The 22,395-nt window shown below is 41.0% G+C and overlaps 1 protein-coding gene across 1 annotated transcript; it reads left to right on the top strand.

Moving 5' to 3' along the window:
- Nucleotides 1-10,053: 10,053 nt before the first annotated feature.
- On the top strand, nucleotides 10,054-22,065 carry LOC139742619 (mitochondrial dynamics protein MID49-like). Its single transcript, XM_071653143.1, has 2 exons — nucleotides 10,054-10,191; nucleotides 19,993-22,065. The coding sequence occupies exon 2, from the start codon at nucleotides 20,015-20,017 to the stop codon at nucleotides 21,425-21,427; it is 1,413 nt and encodes a 470-aa protein (XP_071509244.1). The 5' UTR covers nucleotides 10,054-10,191; nucleotides 19,993-20,014; the 3' UTR covers nucleotides 21,428-22,065.
- Nucleotides 22,066-22,395: the final 330 nt, after the last annotated feature.

Raw genomic sequence — 22,395 nt, 5'->3', positions numbered from 1 at the left:
CTTTTTTTCCATGCCACAATGTGATCACCCCTCCCCCCAAAGGATCTAACAAGACTAAAAATTAACCCAGCTCTTTCAGGGTTAGCCTGTGCCTTTAAATTACCAATTACACATTAAATTGCCAAATAGACGAAATTGCATTCAGTAAAATATTCCTAATACATGTACTGCAATACTAACCAGTGGGGCTGGCCGCCACAAGCTCTAGATTGCCAAAAAATCTTTGGACAAACGAGCTGTTATTTCAGAACTATATACACAATGTACATCACCGATATTATACATTACACAAAATACTCCAAGTAAACAGCTTTACACTAGAGGTCTAATATCATACATGTATAAAACTTGATTGCAAAGAACTTCAAAATTTGTTTTCTCAGATGTTCATTCATGCATCAGATTTTGAACATGAATATATAACTCAAAGAACGAGGTATTATATGGCCAGTAAGGGCCATTCTTGTTTTTATAATGGCAGGACGGACAGACAACCAGAAAACATAATGCCTCTGGCACCAACTTTGGTAGGCGGAGGCATAAATATGTAGGGGGAGGGGGCTCTAGCTCGCCCCCGGCGACTACCCCCGAGACTACTACCCCTCAAACAACTACCCTACCCCAGGGTACCTGTCCAAGGGATAGTTGTTTGGTGGTTAGTTGTCCTGGGGACAGTTGTCCTTGGGATAGTTGTCAGGGGCTGACTTTCCGGGGGGGGGGGGGGATGGTTTCCTGGAGGATAGTTCTCCGGGGCATATATAGTTGTCTATTAGGTAGTTGTCCTAGAATCCCCTTTAAAGGGGGTACCCAATGCTAAAACAATCTTAGTTCATTTAAAAGATCATGATTTTATTAGCAGAATATCACCTGCCTTAATTTTTTTTTTCTTAAATCATGTTGCCAGAAAATCCCCAAAATATGGTAAGATTTCAGAATATTTTGGCCCCTCAGTTGTGTCCCAATTTCAGCTGGGTAACCACAATGACGTCAAAGTGGTTACCAAGGTTCGCGTATTGCAGATGTGTCGCGCCCTAGACTGTACAAAATGCTTTATACCTTGCGCACATTTTGCTAGAATTGGGCGACAAGGTAACCACTTTGACGTCATTGTGGTTAACTAGCTGAAATTGGGACACAGCTGAGGGGCCAAACTCTCCTGAAATCTTACCATAATTTAGGGTTTTTCTGGCAACACAAATTTTTAAAAAACTTTAGGCAGATGATTTTCTGCTAATAAAAACATGTTTTTTTAAAATGAACTAACATTGTTTCAGCATTCGGTACCCCCTTTAATGAATGTGTGATGTATACAAAAGTATGAAGCAAGAAGTCAACATGAATTTCTATAATTATAGGTCCTTTACAATGTGTATATTTCTACACATTCAAATTGAAAAAAGAAAAGGTCTAAAATTTGGACTTTGGAAGTAAAAAAAAATACTCAGAATCAGATTGTAATCTACACTTCTATGACAACACACAGGCAAGTGTGTGATTGTTCATACAGGCATTTGAAATTCAGGATGACCTAACAACTGGCGAAATCCACATAAAATATACAGGTTTAAGCATTAAGCCCAGTGAAAATCAGCATATCGGCGTATGAACGACACTTATTTTGGGGTTGTACTGCTGCCTCTTAGATCCTCTGCACTTGGACCCATCAGGACTGATTCCAATTAAGTGTGCCAGCATTCATGCAGGCACTTGGTGGTAACGACACCCTAGGACTGGCTACATGCAGGTGATAATATATAGGTGAAGCATAAAAGCACTGGAAGTCAGCAAATTGGCGTACGAATGACACTATTTTGGGTTGCAGTGCTGCCTCTGGCTACAGGAGTGTAGATTTCAATCTCTAGAGGTGAAGATTAAAGCCACTGGAAGTCAGCGAAGCGGCATACAAATGCCACTACTTTGGGGTTGCACTGTCTCTTACATCCGCCGCACTTGGATCCGTCCAGACTTATTCCAAGGAGATATCTGACAGAGAGAAAGAAAAAAAGATGGTAAGATATTACAAAAATAGATTAATTTCACAATTGAAATGATTTTTTAATTTTTTGTTTGGCTTTATATAAATAATCGACTCATGATTAGCAAGCCTATACTGAAATTTATTAAACATTAATAATAGATTATACATTTTTTTTTTTTTTTTTGGCTAGTAAAGAGCCAAGCTCTTCTCTGAAACAAAGGAGGCAAAAAAACAAACAAACAAACTATCAAAAAAAATTATAAACAAACGCAAACACAAACACAAACTAAAAAAAAACACCTTAGTATGCCTGATGTTTGTCGGCTAGTAGTTCATAGTTCTTGACATTCTGGAGTTTCACACAGCATTGCCCGAAGGTATGTTTACCTTCAAAATGTGACAGTTGTGAAGAAAATCTTATTTGCCTTACCAAAAACTTATGCTTATGCTTTTGTTTTCTAGGGCAAGCCCACAAGTGCATGTTGCTTACTCCACCAAGCATGATTTTGGTAGCAAAGTACATGAAACATATTTTGGAAATGTCTATTTTTTCAAGAAAAAATGCTCTAGAATCAAAATGCCTTAAGTTCTGATAATTAATGATGTGGATGTCATATAAAATGGGAAGTGCTGATCTATCAAATACCTCAAACAATTCCAGATCACAATCAAAAGATCTAGAATGTTGCATTTTCTTAAAGCCACCCTGAATAAATCCCTTTCAATGAAAACAATATAATAACCAGATGGATTCTTGAATGGCAGTCAAAATTAATGCCTCCAACATTGCCATATCTGAATACACTGAACTTTTAATATTTTCAAAAACTTTGATAATCTAATCAGATTATCATTGCCATATGCATACATGAGTAAAGTTTTTAGTTGTTCTGTCAGTTGCTTCCTAAGTTATCACAAGAATGATGGTATTTTTCATGTATACAATAACCTCTATGACTTTTGACCCCAAATGAGCCAAGTTTGAAGGGGAGCCACCAAAAGGGTCTTCAGCTATCGAGAGAATGAAAACAGGACAGATGAACGGACAACAACAACAACAACAAAATTAATCCCTCCGGCACCCACCTCCAGCAGGCTGCAGCATATTGACACATGAAAAAGTACATTCAAAATAAAAAAGAGCTCAGATATTCTATGCTTCTGATATTTTGCATGCCATTAGTACCTCTGAATGAATTCGAGTTTTTTGGATGCGGTGCACTGATACTGCAAGTTCAGATTGTAGTATGAGGCAAACGGGAAGGATAACCCACAAATGAAGCCTGCTTCAGCTGGTGTAGATTGACCAATAACACCATTTTCCACAACAACAGTCCATCTGGATGTTGCTGAGGCAATGGGATCCCCTATCAAACAAAAATAAAGTTACAATTTAATCATTATGACCTTCATTTGGCTTAACTGATTTATGGTTTTGCTTCTGCTACTGGCTGATGGGAACATCTCTGACACCTTTCACTAAAGAGTAAAATATATTGTATGAAACAAGGTTTCTGATTGGTCAGATTCGCGTGTCTTGCCATTGCATAATTCATTATATGCCATTTTTTTACACAAACTGCCATAAACAACGCTCGATAACGATAAAAATTAATCGATAATACAGAGTTCATTGCACTTTATCAATGAATGTTGCAATGTAGAGTTTGTGAGTTCCGATCCCAAAAGCAGTTTCCCATCTTACATGTATATAACGCATAGTACATGCTCATTTTCGTCAAATATACCGTATATGGATGCACATACTATGGTACATATTCAACTCAAGAGCATGCATTATATGTATAATATTTTCGTCTCATTTTTGATAGACCAGATATGTTTTTTCCTCCCCCCCCCCCTCCATTCCAATACACATTGTGGAAATATCACAAGACAAGAGCACAGTGTGAAAAGTATAGATTGTTTTTTGCTCTTTTCTTCCTCTCTTGTTTTTACCATTTGGTTAGGATCATACGGTATTCACATGTCTCCTTGGTAAGTGATTGCATTGTACATTCAAATGATGTTACAGTTTGAAATGAATTAAAAACTGTAAAAGGCTGAAAGTACGATAACTACAAGTCTGGTTAAGAAGATGGACACATAATCTATACAGACATTAATCTACACCCAAAAGTGAAAATGTTTACAATGTCCAATTATATCATTCTACAACGATTTTCAATCAAAATCTTTGGAAGTCTTAAATGATAACGCACCTTGGATGACAAGCTTCGGTGCTTCACATTCAGTTGCCTCGCTTGCTCTTTCGAATTCCTCAGCAGTAGCAGTTACCTGAAGATTAAGGGTGCATAAAGGAAAAGAATCATATGAAAATCAAGTGTTTATACCACAATTACACATTCGATTCAAATCTACACTATAGTGTCATTTAATTGATTTTGATTTAAATATAGCAGTCCCCAAATTTGAAGCTCCAATCCAATCTCAAAACAATTTTCAGTTGTTCATCAATGAACTTGCATAATACTTGCAGGGGGGGGGGGGGAGATTTTTTTTTTAGATGGGGTGTGCCAATGGCTCACTCAACCCCCCCCCCCCCCCCCCACAAAAAAAAAAAAAAAAAAAAGTCTAAGGAACAGTTCCACAGAGAAAAGAATTTAAGGTTCTTGAGAACTGGTACTTAGCTTCAACACATTTAACCGGTTCAATCCTTCAATCCAATGCACTAGCTGGCAAGATGAATTTCATAAAGAAAGCATAATGTATTCACAAAGCGTAGAGTGATTGGCATGAAAGCAATAACCAAATGCCTAATTTTTGCACTCCAGACTAATATTGCAAAATATTTTTGGGGTACAGATAAGAATAAAACGTAATCATTAATTCTTACATCCCAGAGGAGGAAGAGTGCATCATCCTTCACTTTGAAGAAGCCCTGGAGACCTGTCAAGATGGCCCATGCGACCTGGTGCAAGTTGGGATCCCCTTCGCCATATACCGCTTCCACAATTTGGCGGGCATCGTTCTTATCGTCCCATTTCTCCTTCACTAGGAATTGAAGGATGGCTTTGTCCTTTCTCTCTAAATGCGGTCAGAAGGGTGGAGGTAATATTGACACCAGTAAGGGTTGCAAAATGCTTATACTGAACATGGTAGGAAGGAAGAGATATGGCCACTGGTCCTTGATTCGGTGTACCATCTGTGGTGGTGGCCCATTGAACCTTTCTTTGTAGATAATTTATGTAATGGTCATTAAAGTCACCAACATGTATTGCATCTTTCACCTCAATTTGAATCACATTGGACAGAGGGAAGCCTCCATTACGGCTCTGATGTTGGTGTCGTCGCTTTGTCGCTCAGCACGGTCTCTCCGCTGTGTTAGTGTGTACTTTGTGTGCGATACGTTTAAACTGATGCTAGCATTTAGCATTAAGATCAAAATTTAGGCGAATGTGTATCCAACATGCACGTAACACTGAGATTTGATACTAACTTCAGCATACAGCAGAGAGATCGTGTTGAGCGATGACACTGACAGAGAGTTCCCTCGGCCTCTGTCTCACTTGATTCAAATTGAGGTGAAAGATGCGACACATGTTGGTGATTACTCTCTGAAATTTTGAGGAAAATTCTTTCACGGATGCGGGCAGGATATGAAAGTGCATTAGCACCTTCTGTCTCTTCTGACAACTGTAACAGTGAATACTTGACCCAGTCCCACTCAGGCATGTATAGTCAGGAGTAAACTATTTCAGTGGTTATCTTAGAAGTTATCAGAACATACATAAAAATGTACATATGGGACTAGATTCTAAATGTAAACAAGCAATGAATGCACCTCTGACTGTTAGTACTGCCGCTGTTTATTTTGACACCTCGGAAGGCATTGATATTAAATATGCTGTTAATCTTCGATCTGATTTAGCTGATAAAATATAGAATCATGTCATAGATAAAGAGTTATTTTATTAAATGATCTTTTACCGTGGGAGAGGGGTCCATTCAGTCACGTCGGATTTGTCCGCACATACACATGCGCAGTACAATGCATATGGTAGGAAAAAAGAAAAAGAAAAAAAAAAAGGTTGCATTGTCTGTCGGGCTACCTGCGTTGCTGCGCCATACAAATAAAAACAGTCACTCCCTGCACTGACGCGACTGAATGGACCCCTCTCCCTCGGTAAAAGATCAACTCTTTATCTATGTGATTTTATATTTTATCAGCTAATAAATCAGATCGAAGATTAACAATATATATTTGATATCATCAATGCCTTCCGAGGTGTCAAAATAAACAGCGGCAGTACTAACAGTTAGAGGTGCATTCATTACTTGTTTACATTTAGAATCCAGTCCCATATGTGCATTTTTATGTATGTTCTGATAACTTCTAAGATAACCGCTGAAATCGTTTGCTCCTGACTATGCATGCCTGATTGGGACTGGGTCAAGTATTCAGTGTTACAGTTGTCAGAAGAGACAGAAGGTGCTAATCAATGCAAATGAAGATAGATCTCAGCTCACACAGGCAGGCTGTACGCTAGCGTAGCGTTAGTGCGCTGTGAACACAAAGGACGCCTAGAATAGCCAATCATTGTCATTGTCATTGTCATTGTCAGCCGGCGGCCAGCTAGGATAGCATGCAGTAAACTATAGACCATACACGTACAGTATGTAGTGCACAGTACTTGTACATGATACGCATTAGGATTTCTCTTCTTCTGATTAAGTCTGCCTCCTTCAATTGACTGTGGATTCTTGCAAACTAACTGTAACGCTAGTGTTAGACCCTATGCATTTTAGTCTACTGCGAATGAAAAACCACACCCTGCGACGTGATAAGAAGCACTTATAAGATAATTTCAACTTGTTCTAACATTCTATAGATAGATCTTGTGTTGAAATATTTGAACATTCAAAATTAAGTTATTAAAGTCGTTCAGTCCAGTCCAGTCGTCTCGTTCGAATCTGCATGGGATAGGCATAGTAATAGCCACACACATAAAACTCCCCGCACACGTACACATCTTAGGTAGACAACACAACATACACATTAACACACACATCTTGCGTAGACAACACAGAAAGCGCGAAAAGTGAGTACGATGAATTGAATGTCAAATATCCATGAAATATTACATAATATTGGAAAAATATAGACACAAAATTTCCAGATCTAAAAGATCCTTAGAAAAAACATCATCACCACTTACCAGGGAAATTTACACTTGCACTTGATTCTCGATGATTTCCACAGATAACTGGCAACTTATGTTCTCCTTCAGACACCCAAACGTTTGCAGAGATTTATGTTCTGCGCTCGCGCATGGTGCGCATGCGCGTGTGACGTTTTGTATCCCAGAATGCACTTCGGGCGCTCTGTTACAGTAATTTACTGTAACATTTGTCTGCGAAAAGAACAGCACTAATGCTTCCAGGAAATTACCGTGAACCGCCTAAAAATACGGCAAATTGCTGTAGAATCGCTCCTACAGCATTTTACCGTTAAAAATTACTGTAATTTTTACAGCAATTTTTTACAGTGTACGGTATCAGGGGGAAAAATCTGAAATGGATTCAAAGTTTTCTCAGTGGAAGAAGTCAGAGGGTCGTTTTGGATGGTATTAAATCTTCTTCAGTAGCGGTAGGATCTGGAGTGCCTCAGGGGTCGGTTCTTGGGCCTTGCCTCTTTCTACTTTACATCAATGACTTGCCTGATGGTCTCGCGTCAAAGGTTCGCCTTTTTGCTGATGATGCAATTTCTTACATGACTATCGACAATCAACATCATACGCAAAATCTTCAAGAGGACCTAAACAAAATTGGTGACTGGGCGAAAAAATGGATGATGGATTTGAACACAGATAAATGTAAGGTTTTGACGATATCCAGGAAAAGAAGTAAGGTGCAACACGTGTATCATCTAAATAACGCCCCTCTTGAATCTGTTGAATCCGTGAAGTACTTGGGTGTAACCATCACTTCTGATTTGAAGTGGACCCAACACATCAACAATATTGTCAATAAAGCCAATAACGTGCTTGCATTTCTAAAACGCAATCTTCGCATAAAATCTTCTGATGTTAAAGCCACAGCTTACAAAACATTGGTTCGACCAATTGTTGAGTATGCTTCCACAGTTTGGGACCCATCTACCAAGAACCTAATCCACCAAGTGGAAATGGTCCAGAGAAGAGCTGCGCGATTCACTTTAAATCGCTACCATAACACCTCGAGTGTCACCAAAATGCTACAAGAACTTAATTGGACCACTCTGGAACAGCGCAGAGAAAATGACAGGCTAATTATGATGTACAAAATACACAATAATCTCACTCCTCTTTCAGCACAGGACTATATCATCAAACAGGCTACTCAGTTAACGAGAGCCTCGCAACCACACTCCTATCAGGTACCATATTCGAGAACTGAATCGCATCGCCATTCGTTCTTCCCAAGAACTGTAAGGAACTGGAATTCCCTGTCGTCAGAAATTGTTTCAGCGCCATCTGTGGGATCATTTCGAAACCGTCTAACGGTTGATCACAGTGGCTAGTATTTTCGTCAAATTTTCTATGTGCTTGTAAATATCTGTAAATAAATTGTATTATAATGTAAATAGCACCGGTCTGCAAGAATCTTCAGTCTATTGAAGGAGGCAGAGTTAATCAGAAGAAGAAGAAGAAGAGATAACTCGAGCTAAAGGGAGCCAAGGGCAGGTGGTTAATCCACTGAAACTGGAATGCTGTGGAAGAGTGTTCTGAAGATGTTTCTGTCTGAGAAAGGAAAAGGGAGAGAATTAGGCGTTTTCACATCAGCCCGATGTTTCGCAATAGCGCGCTATTTTCTGACTTGAGGAATAAAAAATATCTCGAGCTTGGATTTTATCGGGCTGATGTGAAAACGCCTATTAGGTGTAGTCCTGAGGGAGAGGAATGAAGTAGTCATGACATAACTCTACTATGCATTTGATTTTTTTTTTATTAATTACGGAAAAAAAATCTTAAAACACACAACAGAGAGAGAGAGAGAGAGAGAGAGAGACACTTTTTTTTTTGTTTTTCAATGATATCTTATTGATTTCATTCAAATCATTCATAAATCAACCCATTTTGGGTGTAACATGAACATAAAACAGTACAATTAATGCCATTCAAAAATACAAATGTGTAATCCATTTATCAACTTATACTGCCGATCATCTCTCTTCAACATAACACACACACACACACACACACACAAACACACACAGTCTTCAGTTGCTGGAAAAGAAATTTTCTTATTTCGTCGTAAAATTTTGCTGTTGTCAAGCGGACCTTGCATGTCAGGGGGGGGGGGGGGGAGGGGGTCATTCGAACCTCCTGTAAACACCCCCAGAGTACAATGAAACACGCAGAGACTCCAACTCTCCCGTTTTCGACGGGAGATCTCCCACCGAAAACCCATTTTTGCAAAATCTCCCGTTCTCCCGTTTGAGATTTAATTTATCCCGCCCTGGCTCTGTGTCTCCCGTTGGAAAGGATTTCTTACTTATTGCTATCGTATGTTGAAAAAATAAGCCTTAGATCGCACCAGAGAGCATCTAGAACCCTAGGAACTTACCGCGCGCTTCGCACACATCAACTTGGAGTCTCCCGTTTGGTAGGGGTTTCAGGCGGGAGAATCTCCAGATCAGAAGGTGCTTGGGGTTGGAGTCTCGATCTGAACACGCATACTAACCAAAATGCGTATTTACAATCGCGAGTATGCCCGTTATTTTCCTTTTTTGTGAATGTTGATCCCACATTAAAAAAAAAAAAAGAACGCTGATGAGCAATGTACTGGTATTTAGAAAATTGTGAAGGAGAAATCCCCCACCAAACAAAGACACACAATGAGATCTCATCGCATCAGCAAACTGTGTCATCGATGGATGGGCGCGGGCTGTGCAGTGTGATCGATGCTTCTACGTGTGAAGCACTCTCTCGTAAAATTCCATTACTACCACGACCCTGGTTAATTACGTACGGTAGATAGTGTTTACGTTTTACCAAAGATGATAGAGCGCCGCTTATACGGCGGCACCTGTACCTACATACAGTAACCAGAACTCGTGCATGGGGGAACGGCCGACATACACTGTACATAGTCGCTAGTCTAACCTGAGTGAGCGAGCTGAGTTGTGGACTGAGCGGAAAAAAACGTTTGTTTCACGGGGTGTCGGCGAATGACTTCATCACATGCTAAGAGCAGATGTCATGCTGAAGGTATCAATCGTGACCAGAATGTATGATTTTGACTGTTTGTTTATAAACCATGTATGTGTGGGACCTGTCCCTTTTTGTACGGTGGGCACTTGCACACTACTAGTAATCCGATCAGCAAGCTTGCCGCCGCGCGCCGGTTGGCGAGACATAGGGTATGGAGGTGTATCCTATTACCGAACGATTTTTATTTAATTTCTCCAGACGGGCAACATTATGCTTCAATTTAGCTAAAGATCTCCAAGAAGATAATTAAAATTCTGATAAATTTAGCTGTATCAGTATTATTTGAAAACTAAGCCACGCACTTAACAAAATCTGTATTTCAAATAACCCTTCCACAAAAACCATGTCTTTTTACCGACGCAAATCGTATTATATTTACCGAACATGCCCCCTCTATGGGGAAATTTAGGCATTGCATTTTCGGTCAATGTTATTAACGCAGAATAACAAACATCAACTTTTCAGCGATTATTACTAGAATTTTCTGTTTTTTGATGCAGTTTAGCAATTTTCTGCACCGGCCTCCCTTGTGAGATAACAGCGCGTGCATAGCGCAATGGATGCGCGTGCATAGCGCAATGGATGCGCGCGTATTCGAGTTGTTAATAATGGGCTTCCATTGAAAATGTACGCGTTCGGTAATATAGGATACTGTTCGGTAATAGGATACCTGCCTATACGTTTCAAGTTAACCCCGTCGCGGGGCGCTGTATATTTGTCCGTGATGGGGTCGCTGCTGCGGTAAGTTTCAAGTTCAACTCCTTTTAACCTTTTCTCGGCAGAAACAGGTTTTTCAAACAGCTTTCAAGGAATTTTTACGAGTTGATAAACACAAAGCTGTTTTGAAAGCCCTTTCGGAAAGGGCTTTGGATAGGGCTTTGGAAAGCCGTTTAAACAGGGGAAAGGTGATAAACGCAGCCATAGACGTGTACGTGTGTGACTCCAGCGCCAGCGATGTTGTTTGTGTACAATGTTGTTTTTATATGTATGCTGTTTGTATGTTGATGTAGACGTGCTTATGACGTATGAGCAGACAACAATCATATATAGCAAATATAAAGAAAATTCCACACACAAAAAAACATTTTTCATGAAGATTACAAATTCCATCAACTTGATACTGACGTATGTTATTGTTAATGTTAAGCTCAATAAGGGTAGCAATTTAATCCCCATTGCTTTCTGAAAGAAAGCGGTTAGTCAAGTGCTCTTTTATAATGCTAACGTTAGAAAAGTGAATTTTTGTTGAATTTTTCTCTATACAGTCAAACCTGCCTTAGCGGCCACCTGTCTATAGCGGCCACCTGTCTATAGCGGCCACTACAAAATCCCCCTGAGAGAAAAGCCCTGTTAAAGACCCTGTGTACATAGCGGCCACCTCTCTAACGCGGCCAGCGGCCACAAATTTTGTTTCCCGCGGGAGATATTAACCTTTCTATAGCGGCCAAAAACCCAATGGAGCCGTAGCCAAGCCGATAATTCAGCGTATTTTTCTGTTTGGTAGCCGTGCGAGCAACGTTCAGTGATCGCCACCGCTGCATTCATCCCTCATTCAGCCATATAAATAATGCATGATTCTTCACGACAATAAACATGCTGTTGTGCAACAATTTCATATAGACCTGCATGGTTAAATGCATGAAACACACGGTGTATGCCTGCATTAGTCATACACACATACACGGTACATGTACATGTAAGGATACAACGGTAAGCAATGCACACAAAGTTGGATTACCTGTCTATAGTGGCCACCTGTCTATAACGGCCACTTTTTCCGTCTCCCTTGGTTGGCCGCTATAGACAGGTTTGACTGTATTTTCTTTGTATTGTTGTCCACTCATACGTCATAACCTCTAGTAGTCTCCTCATCCAGCTGTTCCAACACCAAAATGTTAAAACTTCATAACTTTTGTATCGATTGTCCGATTTTCCTCACTCTTTCACTGGTGTGTTCTACTGATGTTGCTGCTTTCACTCAATCCACATTGCTGTTTGGGTTTACTTCCCTTTAAAGATTTTTTTCTAGAACCAGAACGAAGTGATTGAGCTTAGTTAATACAATGAGTCAGTGTATTGATGACTGTTGTTTCAAGTTTGTTCATGGCAGATTCTGGGGTGCCCCCCCCCCCCCCCCCCCCATGGGACCCAAGGGAGTGGGGTGGGATGGGTCCAAATGGTAAATGTAAATTGTATGTTCATCATCGTTGAAAACCCCTTGATGAATATTTACTAAACTTGACAGTATAGCATGCCAGGGGGTTAAGATCTCAATTTGTTCAACAGGGCACCATGCTCGATTCCCTTGGGGGACCCAAGGGGGCCTAATTCTCCCCCCCCCCCCCTCACACACACACACACATTAAAGCCTTACAATCGTGGCAAGTGGTTTGTGTGGCACGGAGATGAACACAACAGGCTGCCTCCCCCATTCTGTATCAAGATCAAATGTATTGACACCGAATGAGAATATAGCACTTGCTCAATGGGTCAGCGAACAAAACTTAGACTAGAAATCTCCTGACCCAAAATGGCTGTCCGAGCCGCGAGAGCTTCCGAATGGACGCACATGTGACTCTCAGTGCGCACGTGCATGAAGAGAGGCCAAAAGAGCCACGCGTCTTCTGGCCTCTCTCCTCTAATCACGGCAGCTCGCGGTCACAATGTTTGTGTATGATGCGTACACACACACGCACACGCACACACGTGTCTCAGTGGCAGCATTGCCCCACACGTTTATGGATATAGCACCGAGTCTGGCATTGCGCAATTGCATGCACAAACTTTGGTCGTTCGGGAGTTTATGAAATAACGTACCAATAGGGGTGACGATCGTCCGACTTTAAGGAATATTTACAATTCTTCGCTAGAACTAGAAGTGATAAAGCAAAGTTACTTTGAGCTTGTACAGTATTGATGACTGTAGTTCCAAGTTAGTTCATTGCAGATCCAGGGCTGCCCCCCCCCCCCCCCCCCAACGCGGGGGGGGGACCTAAATTTTCATCTTGCTGAAAACAACATCATGGATTTTCACCAAACTTGGCAAGTAGCATTCCTATGGAGATAGGATCTCAAAGTGTATTAATGGGGACCATGCTTTCCTTGGGGGCCCCAGGGGGTCCAAACCTCCTAAATTATAATATTGACTGGCCCTGAGGGAGGTACCAGAAAATATTGCCCAAACTGAAAGCATTTGTATTGCCCGAGTCGAAGACGAGGGCAATATGTTTTCAGTGCGGGTAATATTTATCTGGTACCTCCCGAAAGAAAGGCCAGTCAATATCATAATTATTACCTATCCCCCTAGGTAAATTAAGAAAATATGTAAATACGGCTATACACTGTATATGATACAGATCAAGCCACATTTGACTACCTGTAGACCATCAACATGTTGAATAATTGCAAAATTGTTCATCAATGTATATCATTCAACTCCAACTTCAAAGACATGTAGTTGTAACAGGCAAACTTCAAACTTCTGGACGTTCTTACACTTTATTACCTCCGCCAAGGGAGGAGGTTATGTTTTCTTTACCGTTGGTTTGTTAGTTTGTCCGTGTGCAAAATAACTCAAAAAGTAGTTAACGGATTGGGATGAAACTTGCAGGAAAGGTTGAGAATGACACAAGTACCAAACGATTAACTTTTGGGAGTGATCTGAGAATTTTGGGGGAATTTATGAAGGATTTTTGACATTTTGGCAGGAAGGGTCAATGAACTTAGGAGTTCAGGCTGCGCATATTTGAGGTTTGCTTGCGCGCACTAAAGTGCGTGCTCTAGTTTCTGCTGGGGTGAGGCGCGCCGTGCAGCTGAGTGTTTATGACGTAACAAAAGGCTTCTATATCATGGGAAATCTGGCAACTTTCAGCACACAATGCTATAACGTATGGGTGGAAATCACTGATATCTCTACGGAAGAACAAGATCAGTGGACAGGTGAAAATGATTTGCATGCTTGGCGGAGGTCTGCGCTCTCAGAGTGCTTTTCTAGTTTTTACTTCTCTGTTTAAAGTTTGAGAGTTGTAAAACTGATGGTCACTGTGCAATTACTGATCACAAATGGACTAGTCATTGCCTAGTGCTGCTGTAAGTGGTCGACCTTGCATGAGTTGATTTATCAGCGTTCTTCTGCGGTGCGTGTAACTGACACCCTGGACGTCCTGGAATGTTTTCTTTTCGTGGTCGATCGGAATGTTTACGTTTAAAGCAGGGAGGTGGGGAGAGAGATTCCACTCTTTCTCTTCTCACCTCCCCAAACCGGAAGATTGCACTGTTTGCTCATACTGTTACTGTTATGCAGCGATGTGGCGAAAAGCATAATGACTGCTGACCTTTGACCCTGCAAAATAACAACTCCTGACCTTTAACCCTGCAAAATAACAACCGGAATTGCCTCGTTTATCGTTTGCAAGATGCAAATTGCATGGCCAATTGTTACTGAGAAAGGTATACATGTAGGCCCTATCGAGTAATACCCCTTTCCCGCTGCCCCTCTCTGTGAACCACCGTTGGATTCCCCGGTGAATTCACCGGGGAACCTCCCGGTGAAATTTTCAGTGCCGTCGTTTCACACCTACGACAATGCTCTCAGCTAATTTTATTCGCAACTTTCCCCAAGACGTGTTTTTTTTTTGCTCGCACTGCGGCCGATTCCAGCGGAAGTGTGTAATATGGCGCGACATTTGAACGTGATACTTTACTAGTGGTTCGTACTCGTAATTCACAGAACTAACTGGAAAATAATTAATTCAACTGCAACATTTAAAAGGACAAACAACACGGCAACTCAAGTACATGTACTAATCTAAGTTTTGCGCAGCACTTATTTGTATATGGCATGCGTGCAATACAACACGATCCAATACAATGGGCCGAATGCTTAAAACAAGCAATTACTTGTAAGCTATTGCTTCAAGCAAAAGCACAAGCTCGTCTAGTAAAAGGTCTAGCTCAAGCAATTGACTAAATCCATGTGCATAACTTTTTGCTTGTGCTTACCGGTATACCTTTTGCTTGTCCCGCATAAGCAATTGCTTGCGTTTTCAACAAAAGGGATGTCACGCCTGTGCGAACATAAGAACAAAGGCGAGTGTGGCAGCATGTATTTGAAAGGGCATGTGTGTGCGGAAACATTTCCTGACATAGCAGAAGAGCTATGAAATGATACTCATAAATGCACACACAGACACACACACACACACATCTATACACACACACTTATTACTGGCTGATTCCCATCACTGCTTACAGTTAGCCCGGATCTGCCAGATCACACATGGAGAGAGGTTTCCTTGCTCTCCACCGAAGTCAGACATCCTACCTGTTTTTCATCACATTTTGCGTGCTAACCACTGGACATTCCCGTTGTTGAAATGAAGAAGTTTCTTACACTACTTAGGAGTAATTTCTTGTAGATTTATACCACTCCTGCACAAGGGTAGTCTTTCTTTCATGAATATGAAAATTATACTTAAAGGGAATGTCCCAGTTAAGCAAAAGCTCAAGCTCATTTTAGAGAACTTGCTTGTGCTTGCTAGCAAAAGCTTCTGCTCGCAAGCAATTGCTTGTTTTTATGCATACGGATTCAAGTAAAAGGCTAGCACAAGCAATTGCTAGCGTTTATGCATCTGGCCCAATGCCAAGTATCTTCGTTCGCGAAGCAAAGCCATACTATACTACTCCAGTATACTACGTCACACAAACGACATACTAGTCGTGTGTATGTTTTCTACATAGGCATTACGTGCGGATTAATTTGGGAGCTCGCGATTGGTAGCTAGCGAAAAACGTGTGCTTGACAGGAAACAAAGCATGACCTTGGACAGAATCTGCATATTTCGCCCGGTGTTTCACCGAGACGACCTTTCACGCTGGGCGTTCCTCGGGGAACCACCGGGGGTTTCCTGTTGAACTATCGGTGTTTACCCAAGACGCTTCTAGGGTAAAAATTGCCCAAAATTTAATCGGTGTTTCACCTAGGCTTCCCCTAGGTTTCAACCGAGTTTCCTTTCACACTGCGGGTTACCCGGGTGCCCCTGGGGGCACCCGGGGAAGATTTCCTTCAGTGGGAAAGGGGTATAAGACTGAGAAAATGCCTGGCCCGGGCTGAGCCCAGGCTGAGCATGCATGGCCTCAGTTTAGGTACTTGCGGCTGCAATTCTGTGCATTTACAGTGGAGGGCTCAGCCCAGGCTTTTTATTCAAACCTTTCAATATTTTGTCGTAGTGGCACTCTGCTTACAAGTGCAAACAAACAAGCATTTGGGAGTGCGCCAGGGTCACCGTGTAGAGGCGCTGGCGGGGGCTATTTGCAATGAACAAAGGGCTATGGTTTTTATACAGGGCGAACTTGTACAACCCTGTACTTTCAAACATCACACTCTCAACTGCTCTTTCCTGATCCTCACTGGTTATCTGTTTTGTATGCACAAGAATATGGATAAAGACGAAGGAAACAATGTAGTACAGTTAAAATGATTCGATGATAACTTAAATTTAAACGCAAGTTTGGAAATACTACCTCCTCATACAGTTCGACTTGCTAATGGAGATGATTCTGTAGCGTACGCCGACAAAATTTTGCTAAACGTGGGATTACAACGTCATATCCTATGTTGTCACAATCATTGAACTTCTGGGGTCGCTATTTGGTACTGCATTTGGCCCAGTTTGCGTTTACAGTGAGAAAAGGCCAGACCGAGCCCGGGCTTAGCCCGGGCTGAGCCCGGGCCAAGACTACGTACCTCCAGAGCTTGGCCTTTGGAGCGTTTACATTGAAAGGAAGGCTGGCCTGAAGCCTGGCGGCCTTTTCACTCACTGTAAAGGGGATCATAGTCACACTCACAAGTGAAGGTTTCAGAATGTGATGATGGAAAACAAATGAAAAGAAGGACAAATCTATCTTGAGATGTGGAGTACATTGTTCTACATCGTGAACGATTATCACAAGGCTGCAATTGACAGTAGTCAATACAACAGTATCTTCATCCGCTGCTTATTCAGATGTTAAAAATACATTACACAGAATGTTACCTTAGTAAGAATTATCCACCTGATCTTGTCTGTGAAGAAGTTGGAGTCACACAAGGTGAAGCTGATTTTGCTTTGGACTGTGCAAATATTATGAAGAGTCTGCAATTCGATAATTTGTCTCAGATTTGGTGAGCAGGTATATAATCAATTGCTTTTATCGTAAAAGTGTAGATATGTGAAAAGCACTTTGTTGCTACACGTGTATATCATGAATCTTTAAAGTTTTGAAAAATAATGTGAAGACATGTGTTTAAGAAATTCTTCATTCTTAGTATGTAGATGTGTCATATCACTATATTTCCAGTGAAGGACTTAAAAGGTGCCCATTGGTTACGCATACTGTGGGGTATTTGACTTGATACTGCAAGTGTCCAAGCTCTAAGCCAGAGATACAACTTGCCTGTTTCTTTCTTTACACCCAGCTGATCCCCCACCCCCAAATAACTCACAACTTAGCATCAAATAAAGTCAAACAAACCCACTCAGTTGAAAACTCTGGCACAGATTTCGGCCACAAAGGGTATTGTCAACTTTGGGATTAGTGAGAACGCTTACTTCTATTTATTGACAGCCAGTTTGAAAGCATCGTCAGTTAATCTGTGCAAGAAGCATTTGCGATTCCTACTGCTGATGTAATGCTCTAAACCTGTTCCTTGACGCTAACAGCATATTGATCACTTATTGTGAATAAGGAATTTTTCCTTTCCTTTCTTTTTTTCTCTTTCCTCGTTCTTTCTGACATACAACATGTGAATGCAATATCTCAACTGACATTTCCTACCATCTTGTCTCATGTCGTTATCTTGGTAAAAAAAACTTTCCATAATGTTAGCTTATCTGACATCATCTAGGTGCCATTTTGTGATTTTGAGATGTCAAATGATCCATCTTATCTTTGTAAATAAATGTCATGTCTTTGTCACATATGGTAGGCTTAAGAGTTCACATGACTACCAGCAGATCTTTTTGCACAGTGCCTATTAGGCAAGTTGTCATGACATACTAGTATGCATGTGTATGCATTAAAATTTAGAAATACTCAAAATTACTACCATTTGGTTTTTGTATACAATTCAGACATTTTTAAGCATTTCAAAAATGTCTGCGCATATTCGGCAGGATGAACAATGTTTGTTTGTTAATTGTTTTATAATTCATGTTGAATCAATTTTTAAAAGTGGAACACATCCAAGGAAACACAGGCACACGCGCATTTTCCATTTGTTTTGTATTAGAGGTTGCAGTGCTTCGTCTGGTGTAAAATTTTGTACATGTAGGCTCACAGAGTTTAACCAATTGCTAATATTCGATAATTACAGCAAGTTGATACGATATCCATCTTGGTTAAAAATGCAAATTAGGGTCAAAGCTCATTTTTCAAAAGGCCTGTTTTAAGACCAGGATGACCCTTAACAACACTTTTGAGTCCTGTTTGATTTTTTTCTTATCACAGACCTCTTCCTTCGTCGTAAAGATGAGAATCAAAATTGAGGAATATAAATGACCAGTGTGATTAGTTTTGAATTAACATATGCGGTATTTTTCTAAATGCACTGCTTGGATTTCTAACTCACCCCTTTAAAAAGTTGCCAATCACGGGCGACTGATATGTGATCACCCCCCATCCCCAGTGTATCACCTACAGTGTAAGTCGTTTAAAGTGATCAGTTTCGTATGTCATTAGGATTGTTTCTCCTCTAGGTCTACATATTTGCCATCAACTTTTACCTTAGCTTGTTTTCTCTAATTTGCCCTTCTGGCCTTTTCCCTATCAGTATTGGGTGAGAAGATATGATACATTCTACACTCTACTGATTTTTTGTTTACCATTTGTATCAATTCATCTAACGTAGGGGTATAATGTATTGTACTCTTAGCCCATATACTTTGTAGTGATACTGCCCTCAATATTGTGCATGTTATTGGGTCAGTAGTCATGGTCTGGTCGTTGTGCTGTGTGCATTCTGCAGGCCCCACTTGTTGATAGATTTTTTTGTGAAAATTTTGTAAAAGGGTGTGTATGTTGTACATTTTATACATATTAAATCTGCACTCCTATTGTTTTTGGTAATGTTTCCCCCAGTGGTCCCTCCATGGCCATTTAATGCGTGGGCTCTAAGTGCTGCATTTCTCGACAGATTTCTATTAAAAAATTGTATGATGATCCATCATATTTAAATATGTTTGGTTTTTTTTTTGTGTACTGTTGCCCCAGTATCCCACTGTTCATAGGGGCAAACATGATGTGTAATATATTCTCTGTAGTCCATAATTTTTAACATATTTCTTTGAAGTGACTTAGTTGTTTCCCCATGGCTCTATACAGTATTTGTATGTACTATTTTTTCATTCATTGATTGACTTAAAATATAAAAAAAAAAAAAAACATGTATCCATATTGCCATTTTTCGGGGGAGGGTTGGAGGGCTTTGTAGTATCTCATGGAAAAGAAAAATTCTACTGAATGGGAGTTTAATTTGTATGGCTGAGGTTCCACAACCTTCGTTATACACAGATGCACACTTTTGCATGGCAATTAATATTTCTAGTTGTTGTTTTTTTTCCTTTCATTTACAATTCCATGCTTCATTCATTCTGGGCTTACTCACTGTGGCAACTAAAATGATAGTTATTGGATTTCAAAGTTTCACATGTTTTTACAAAGTCAGATATGTTCGTAACAACCACTATTTTAATTCAGTCCTTGGAAATGATCATCAGAGGGAATAAAAATCCATTGTCTCTCTTCCATGTTCTATTTCAGGTCTTTCACATGACTGAAAGAAATGGCAGGCAGGAATAGGCAGTCACAAGAGCAAAGCAGAGAATCCTGGTGGTCGCTGGGACTGAAGGGAGCAGCTGGGATCGGCGTATTGTCCGCCAGTGCTCTCATAGCTGCCGAAGCATACAGGGCAGCCAAGCAAACACAGCAGCGGCAGTACCAGCAACAGTCCAAGCAGAAAGCCTCAACATCAGGAGCTGATGGGGAGTCAGGGGAGGGTGAAGTGGAGGAGACCACAGACAACCAGGAAGCCGTCATGTCCAGACCTTGTGATTGGTCGGACTATGAAGAAGTGGACTCCGATGACTACGAAGAGGCTGCTGCCCAGGTAAATGCTCAAAATCGCTCTGGGGGTGACGGTGGAAGTTCTCAGGAAGCACAAAACAATGGTGAACCTCTCCTGAGAAGGCTAAACAGCTACTACTCAGCCTATGTAGTGCCAAATGAAGAAAGACAGCAAACACAGAGAGATGAGTTGCAGAACTTCCTCACTTTCTTCATGAAGTATGTCAGACAGCATGAGAAGAGTCTCCATCTTGGCAGTGCCTTCTTTGCAGCTGATCGGTCTCATGTGACCATTGTCAAGGCCTATGATTCAGCTACAAAATTAATGGTGGTACCAATTGAAATGGATCCTAATACTTGGGAATGTGTGGATGCCCAACACTCGGTCATGAAAGCCCCAGGATATTTCCTAGTGAAGCGCATAAACCTTGATTTCATCCCAAAAGGGCAGGATCCGTCTGACCGTTTCATGGTGGGAAACTACTTCTGCCCAGCATATGTCTTGCGCCATTTACAGAAACTTCTTGCTGACTCCATTGAAAAGTACTCTGAAGAATTTAATGAGGAGCGTCCAAGTCTAACCATCCAAGCGAAGATCTACGCCAAAGTGGGCCAAGAATCCATAGCACTGATTTCTTCGCCCTACTGCCCTCGCACCTCAGTTGGGACAGAAGACAGCTGTGAAAGTGACAGGGATGAAGACCATGAGGTCACTGTTGGTCCTGATGCAAACCTTTGGATGTGGTCCTACAATGAGTACGTCCTGGAGATGCTGCACCACTTGGATGGAGGGGAAGGCTGCAGGATGCAGTGTCTGGCCATCATGGAGGCTCTGCGTGTGAACAACTCCAAGCTGCAGGTGTTATCTCATGCCCACCTTTTGGCAATCATGTACATAGCCTGCAAAGAGGAGACTGACTGGGGAGAACAAGTGCTTGCAGAGCGTTTTCTGGACGTCCTTGTAATCCTGACCAATTGTCTTGCAGACAGAAACCTTCCACACCCTCAGGAAGAAACAGTGAATTGTTTCATTGATCTCCCATCATGGGCGTTGCAGAGAACACACAAGTGGCTGCAAGCTATTCTTAAAAACACAAGGAAGATAAGTAAGATCTTAAAGCACAAGTATTAATAAGTTCTGACTTCTATTTGCTCTTGTCTGATTGAAAATATATTAATGTTTGAATGGCCATAGTACATGTATGTATGTACTGGTGTAATTTTGACAATGTCTTTCACTGCAAACATATGCAGTCAGAACTCTGTCCATTCTACAACGTGTACACATTGATACAGTATATATGTTAACCTTCAAACAGCAATAGAAACATGACGGAAAATTTGTTTACAAATCATTATGATATCGTAAAGCCATACTTTTGAATTACCGGGTAAACATTTATTTGGGATATGATTAGGCATTACTACAGTGTGTTTCCTGTTAAAAAAATGCAGATTTTCTATGACATATAATACGAGTATTTACATTTATATGAGGCTTGACATTGAGTACATAGAGTGGTATTTAAGAATATTTATGATACAGTCAAACCTGCCTTAGCGGCCACCTGTCTATAGCGACTACCTGTCTATAGCGGCCACTGAAAAATCCCCCCGAGAGAAAAGCCCTGTTAAAGACCCTGTGTATAGCGGCCACCTGTCTAACGCGGCCAGCGGCCACAAATTTTGTTTCCCGCGGTAGATTTTAACCTGTCTATAGCGGCCAAAAACCCAATGGAGCCGTAGCCGAGCCGATAATTCAGCGTGTTTTTATGCCTCCGCCACGAAGTGGTGCCGGAGGCATTATGTTTTCGGGTTGTCCGTCCGTCCGTCCGTCCGTCCGTCCTTCCGTCCGTCCGTAATGAATTTTGTGGACAGGGTAACTATCAAAACTTTTTGAGGTATCCTAATGAAACTTGGCATGTATGTGTATTAGGGGGTGAAGTTGTGCCTATCAACTTTTGGGTGCACATGCTCAAGGTCAAAGGTCAAAAGGTCAAGGTCAAATACATAAAATTTAACTATTTCCACCATATCTATGCAATGCCTGAAGATGTTTTCTTGAAACTTAGTGTATACATGTATTACCCAATTAAGATT

The sequence above is a fragment of the Diadema antillarum genome, unplaced genomic scaffold, assembly GCF_040938485.1.
Source record: "Diadema antillarum isolate AM-2024a unplaced genomic scaffold, OU_Dant_1.0 seq00001009_RagTag, whole genome shotgun sequence".
Classification (NCBI taxonomy): Eukaryota; Metazoa; Echinodermata; class Echinoidea; order Diadematoida; family Diadematidae; genus Diadema; species Diadema antillarum.
Note: the sequence above shows the minus strand (reverse complement) of the source record. Positions and strands in the feature narration are given on the sequence as shown.